Source organism: Propithecus coquereli, unplaced genomic scaffold, assembly GCF_000956105.1.
Source record: "Propithecus coquereli isolate 6110/MARCELLA unplaced genomic scaffold, Pcoq_1.0 Scaffold10, whole genome shotgun sequence".
Taxonomy (NCBI): Eukaryota; Metazoa; Chordata; class Mammalia; order Primates; family Indriidae; genus Propithecus; species Propithecus coquereli.
This window is the reverse complement of record NW_012133858.1, coordinates 17,181,231-17,188,317: the sequence shown is the minus strand read 5'-3', so window position 1 is coordinate 17,188,317 and position 7,087 is coordinate 17,181,231. Positions and strand designations below refer to the sequence as shown.

The 7,087-nt window shown below is 41.3% G+C and overlaps 1 protein-coding gene across 3 annotated transcripts in view; it reads left to right on the top strand.

The window, feature by feature from the left end:
- Positions 1 to 4,955, top strand: part of KNG1 (kininogen 1) — a 31,684-nt gene extending 26,729 nt beyond the window's left edge. The window contains exons 10-11 of one of the 3 annotated variants that reach the window (XM_012641106.1): positions 2,077 to 2,154; positions 4,714 to 4,955. In XM_012641106.1, coding sequence (XP_012496560.1) covers positions 2,077 to 2,154; positions 4,714 to 4,794 — 159 coding nt within the window. In that variant the 3' untranslated portion in view covers positions 4,795 to 4,955. Of the gene's footprint in view, positions 1 to 2,076; positions 3,086 to 4,713 lie in introns of those variants that run through there. The other 2 variants (XM_012641114.1, XM_012641098.1) reach the window with 2 other exon arrangements.
- The last annotated feature ends 2,132 nt before the right edge of the window (positions 4,956 to 7,087 follow it).

The following is a 7,087-nucleotide window of genomic DNA, read 5'->3' as shown; positions in this document are numbered from 1 at the left end:
TTTATGAATCTGGGTGCACCTAAGTTGGGTGCATACATATTTAGAATTGTTATGTCTTCTTGTTGAACTGTACCCTTCACCATTATATAGTGACCCCCTTTGTCTTTCGTTACTTTTGTTGATTTAAAAACCAAGTTGTCTGAGATCAACACTGTCACACCAGCCTTCTTTTGGCTTCCATTTGCTTGAAATATTGTTTTCCACCCCTTTACTTTGAGTCTAAATGCATCCTTGTAGGTTAGATGCGTTTCCTGGAGACAGCAGATGCTTGGCTTGTTTTTTTTTATCCATTCGGCCAGTCTATATCTCTTGAGAGGGGAGTTCAAGCCATTCACATTTATTGAGAGAACCGATAAGTGGGGTGAATTACTGTTCATTCTGTTGGGTTGCATTTTGTTGCTTTGTTTTCTGTCTTGAGCCATTGTGGAATCTAGCTTTTGGTCTTCAACTTTTGAGTGGTTTCACATTCGAGAGTGTTTATTGTGCTGATCCTTGTGTGATCTCTCTTTTTTAATGGCTAAAAAGGAGAGCAACAATCCTCTTGATCACTTCTCATGCATTGTCAGTGTCCCATGGAAGCTTCTACAGGCTCTTTCTTGGTGAAGTGCAGTCCCCATGGTGGGGGAGCGAACCCTGGCGAGGCAAGGTGTGCCTGCGGCAAGATACAGCTCCACTGCGCTCGCTTACATCCAACGACCTTGTGAGAGATGCAGACTCCACTCCACATCTACTGAATCAGAATCTGCATTTTAACAAGATCCTCGGGATTCATATGCAGGGTTGAAGTTTAAGAAGCATTAGATGACATCATCTTTTTCAAGACTTAAAAGAAGCCTGGGAGGCAGTAATACTTTTCCCATTGTCAAGGATGAGGCACTTAAAAATAAGAAAGTCCGGCCGGGCGTGGTGGCTCATGCCTGTAATCCTAGCACTCTGGGAGGCCGAGGCGGGCTGATTGTTTGAGTTCAGGAGTTCGAGACCAGCCTGAGCAAGAGTAAGACCCCGTCTCTACTAAAAATAGAAAGAAATTATCTGGACAACTAAAAATATATATAGAAAAAATTAGCCGGGCATGGTGGTGCATGCCTGTAGTCCCAGCTACTGGGGAGGCTGAGGCAGAAGGATTGCTTGAGCCCAGGAGTTTGAGGTTGCTGTGAGCGAGGCTGATGCCAGGGCAACAGATCCAGACTCTGTCTCAAAAATAAATAAATAAATAAATAAGAAAGTCCCAGAGTGAATAATGACATTATCAAGTGCTTCCTCTGTCCCAGGCACTGTAGTGAGGGCTTCGCATACATTTTCCATTGGTCCTCCTTATAACTTTATAAGGTAGGTGCTGTTATAATTCCTATTTTACAGAAGAGAAAAGTGAAGCTAGTGGCACTCAGATTCAAATCTAAATCAAATCAGAGCCCACCCTTTTCATCATGATGCTAATTACTAGTAGGGTCTAGCTTGACTTCAAAACTCATGTTCTTTTCACTACCGAATGCAATCTTCAGTCCAAGTTGTCTCTTCTCCCTCTTTTCAGACTTAGGTTTTTGTCATGTGCAGGTATGCATATAGTCTAACACAGACATTATACAAAGGCTGCATTTCAAGCTTGTGAATATGTCCTAATGTGTTTCAGCCCAACAAAGTGATCATGGATATGTGCCCCCTATATATTCAGCTCATAAAGTCACTTAGGGCCCTTTAGGATAAAAGCAGTAATAGTGGTAATAGAAATAGTATCAGTAATTAAAAAATGTGCTATGGACTTACATAATCATAGGCTTAGAAGATATCCTAGAGATTATGTAGTTCAACCACTCAATTTTTCCAGATGCAGAAAAAACTCTCCAACTTATTTTATAGTATTGCTCAGAACAACAATCTATGTTTACAAATTTTAAGATCAATCAAAAGAGGAAAAATATTATTCATCCTCTCTGGAACACTAATATAGTATTTAAAATCTTGCAAAGACCTGCCCCATTGTAAACCAAGATAGCATTGCCAGATCTCAGTCTCTTCTTTCTTCATTGATAGTATGGTTTTTGCAATAATACATTTGTCTTAATGTTTCCTGTTTAGACGTCACTGATGAAAAGGCCTCCAGGTTTCTCACCTTTCCGATCAGTACAAGTAGAGGAAATAAGAGAAAGAACAACTGTAAGTCCACCCCACACTTCCATGGTTCCTGTACAAGATGAAGAACAGGATCCAAGAAAAGAACAAGGACCCACTCCTGGGCATCGCTGGGGCCATGAAAAGCAAATGAAACATGACCTTGGCCATGGCCATAAACATGAGCATGACCAAGGCCATGGGCACCAAAGGGGCCTTGGCCTTGGCCGTGGACATCAAAAACAACATGGCCTTGGCCAAGGTCATCAAAAACAACATGGCCTTGGCCAAGAACATCAAAAACAACATGGCCTTGGCCATGGACAGCAATGGCAACATGGCCTTGGGCATGGACATCAACTCGAATTTCACTATGATCTTGGACCCCAAGAAGGCCGTGGCCTCGACCATGAACATAAACATAAGCATGGTCACGGCCAGGGAAAACATAAAAATAAAGGCAAAAACAATGGAAAGCTCAATGGTTGGAAAACAGGGCATTTGGCAAGCTCTTCTGAAGATAGTACCACACCTTCTGCACAGACACAAGAGAAGACAGAAGGGCCAACACCCATCCCTTCCTTAGCCCGGCCGGATGTAGCAGTTACCTATTCTGACTTTCAGGACTCGGATCTCATCGCAACTATGATGCCTAATATATCACCAACTCCCACAGAAAATGATGATGATTGGATTCCTGACATCCAGACAGAACCAAATAGTCTTTCATTTACCCTGATATCAGATTTCCCAGAAACAACCTCCCCCAAATGTCCTGGACGCCCCTGGAAGCCAGTTAATGAAGTGAATCCAAACATGAAAATGAAAGAATCCCATGATTTCAATCTCTCTGATGCTCTTTATTAATTTATGCAGCCATGGATATTCCTTTAACATTTCATCATCCCCTCTCCCTGAAGTGTAAGATTGGAAAATTCCACTAAAGTGGAATTCTTAGAAATTCCACTACCGGGCTTTTTTTTTCCTTGCGATCCTTGCCTGGGCCCCCTCCTCACCTGCGACCTTGCCCTCATAAATCACCTGTAGCAATTAGTGTACCAGGCTGTAAAAGTAGCTTAGGGCTCTGCCTTACTAAAGTTAACCCTGTTGTGACCGTGCCCCTCCTCCTCTCCTGCCCTTCGACCTTTCCCCTCATAAATCACCTTTAGCAAGTAGTGTACCAGGTTGTAAAATAGCTTAGGACCCTGCCTGACTAAAGTTAACCCTGTTGTAGCCATGCCCCTCCTCCTTAAGCAAAGTGTATAAAAGACTGCAATGCTCTTTGTCTGGGGCTCAGAATTTGGGGAGAGCAAATTCCCCTCTGAGCCTTTCTGGCCAGCACATAAAACCTGTATTGCCAAAATCTCTGTGTGTGTCTCTTGGTCTATTCTCGGTCAGCCCTGCCATAACATCCCCATTGTCCAAAAACAAATAATCCTGATATAATACACCAAAAACCATGAAGCTTCAGAACATCCTAGAGAGAAGTGGTGGGACTCCCAATGGGGACACTGTCGATCTCTGTGGACTACTTAAAATTGTGTGTCAGAATTCTAAATCCGTTCTGAGTTTTCTAAACTAGCACAGAAAATGGACAAACTAATGTGCCTTGTGGCCTATGGCAATTTTCTTCTCTGATAACAAATATGTACCTTAAAATGTATGCCATCAATTTTCATACAAAGATTCTTGACATTCTAAATAAACTGTGGTACCTGGTCCCTAAATGCATATGAAAATAAAGGAAGTCAGGGAACTGGATGCTGAACTTATTAATTGAGTAAAAAAAAATAATAATAAAAAGTTCCAGATGTCAAAAAGGGATAATAAGAAAGAAAGACAAGTTGGCCAAAGGGAGGAAAGGGGAAAGTAAATTAATTGACTTTCTGTTTCCAGAATGGGCTGGTTATGTCAAATAGGTACTCCCACTTGACAAAACTATTCTGATAATTCCCTTTCTGGGTGAAAGTGTTTCTTTTACATCAATAATTTCTGTTCACTCATTAGCCACTCTTTGCAACAAGGCTTTCAAATAGGAATTTTTTGTTTACTTTTTGCCAAGGCTAGATTGAATAATCCTTAGTTTTCAGAATAAGGATTACTGCTTTCAAAGGAAGTAATATAGAAGCAGGCTTTCTAAAGAAACTTTTTTTATAATTGAAAAGGGAATATTATGGGATGTGATGCAAACTTTGTTCAGAAATTTTATGAGGATATTCTTCTCTAGCCTCATTTTCTGATCACATCATCTTTTTGCCATGACATTGAAGACCATTGACTTTTGCAGAAGAATAGATTGCCTTTCATTGCCTTATAGGGCAAGGAAGATATATATTTTATAACCTGTGCTATACTTTTGCCTAGACAAATGAGATATGGCTTTAAACAGGTACACTTATCTGTGGATGCATGTGTCACTGCTACTTCAATTTACTGGATGCTTTTGAGCCTCTGAGTTTTTATTTCATTTTAAATATTGTCTGTACTTTTAAATAAAGAACAAATGACATCAGGAAAATGTCTCACCTTGTTAACTGGTTGCTTCTATTTTTTAAAGGAGTTAAATGCTAACAATGGATTAATCAAGTTTTGTTATACTTACAGAGGCGCCTAAGGTCCTGCGAGTACAAGGGCCGACCCCCAAAGGCAGAGGCAGAGCCAGCATCTAAGGGTGAGGTCTCTTGACCAGAGGGCAGAATCTTCACACCTGGCACAATAGCACCAACAACCTCTGCCAGCAACTTTGAGTGGAAGGACAAGAAGAAAGATGGAATAGAATTTAAATAGAGAAGATGCCATTTTATCATTCTGTTTCTGGGTGAAATAAAATTCAGTCTTGATGTTCTCATTCCTGGTTAATTCACAATGGTCTCCTTTCAGCCACACCCATCTTGCAGCAAATTCCAGCTGGTCAGAGAGCCAGTACTAGGGCTCTGCCATGGAGATTTGTAACTCAGCTCTGGGACACTCTGTCTAACCAAGGCAGAAATCCCTTAGGTGGGACTTCCTTACCACCAAGACTTCACATGAGTGCTAAACGAAGGCTTAGTGGGTCATTCTTCTGCCAGTAACTGAGGACTCTCTCTCTAACTTCTCTTCACCTTTTTCCTCATTCCCAGGCCTAAGCTAAGAGTAATTTGGCTTGTTTACTATTTTTTTTTATGATCCAGATAATTACCAATAAAGAAAAAAAAATCTTCTTTGTTAATATGATGTCTACCAACTTTTCATTATCAGAAAACATCTAATCTCCAAAAAGTTTAAAGAAAATTTGAAATTATCTTTCTGGTCCAGGTAAAAGAGAAAGAGTAGAAAGCCAATAAAATCAAAAGCAATAGATATTTTAAATTTTCTGTAATATAAACATTTATCGAATGCCTGTTACAGCCATTTACCATACGAGACAATTTACTTTTGGCATATAACTTAATCCTCACGACCACTCTGAGGCTACCATGATCATCTTTCTTTTACAATGAGGAAACTGCAGCTCTGTAGAGGACACTTTGTCTGGGAACGGTTTCTTGTTGTTTTTCTCAGAATATGTCTGTGGGCTTGAACGCGAGTCCAGGGCGCCCTGATCTGAAAACAGTAAGGGCTAGAGAGTTCAGGATGAAAACATCTGCTCGCCGGAGATGAAACTACAAGGAACAGGGATGTGTTGAGTCGGGACAGTGTGGGAACAAAGAAATTGCGGTGGGACAGTTGCCAAACAGGCTGTGTTATAAATAAAGAAACTACAGCAAGAAATTTGCTGCAGTCTTGTACCATCTTCATGTGTGTCTGTGTCTCTTTGTCTCTGTGTTCATTCCTCGGCCCCAAGAAACGAGCCACGTCACAGCTCACAATGCTCTGCCCAGGGTCACACAGTTAATAAATGACAGAGCTGGCATTCAAACTCAGACCTTTTGAACTCCATTATACCATGTCATCTTGAGGCTTTATTATTAATGTTGTCATTACAAAATCACAGAATCCTCTCTGATTTTGAGAGGATTATTATCTTAATCCAAAAAATCCTTGACAAATCTCTCATTGTGGCTGGTGCTGTTCTGAGTCCTGTTCAAGGCAAACTATGACTGAGTCAAGCTGCAGGCGTTGACTGTTTACCATATGCTTAGCAGTAGGTCCTGAGAAGAGAAATAAATTTTAAAAGACATAAATCCTTTCCCTCAAAGAGCTTACAATCCCACTGGGAAGTCTAAAGCATATGGAACAAAGAGGTAATCCAAGCATGATCTTCTATGGAACAGTGAGCAGACATGACCTAAGTGACAAGATGTTGAAGAGGTGGAGGGACCAACTTGGAAAGGTAGACTGGCGCCCAGTTGGGAGTTCAGGCTGAAGTAGACAGTAGAATCCCTTCTATGGTTCTTGACATGTTCAAATGTTTAAGACAGATTATTCTGAAGGTCCTGTGCATTGTGGATCAGAATGAGAAGAGATTGAGGTCAGGGTGCTGTTCCAGGTATCCCCAAACTATCATGTTTTAACAGAAGAATGATCACTCAGGATTGTTATATAAAGCCTACAGTCTCACTTTACTCAACAACATTAAGTATTTCCACTTCAGGTCCTCGTTAGACAGTATAAACATGAGTTTCCTATGACTCAGAACCTACCTTTCTCGCTTTTTAAATATCTGCACTCAACCCCACTCCCGAGCCAGAGGCACACCCAGGTGTTTGACCTTGACTCTAGAACCACACAGCTTCCTCCCTCTATGCTTCTCTCCAGTGCAGGAATTTCCTCTTGTCTAGTCCAACCCACATCCTTCACATTGTCCAAGCCTAACTCCTCAAGCTAGAGGCCCCTATTGGCTTTTGTTTGTTTGTTGTTTTGTTTTTCAAGACAGGGTCTCACTCTGTCCCCAGGCTAGTGTACAGTGGTGATTGTAGCTCACTGCAGCCTCAAACACCTGAGCTCAAGTGATCCTCCCACCTCGGCCTCCCACAGTGCTGGGATTACAGGGGTGAGA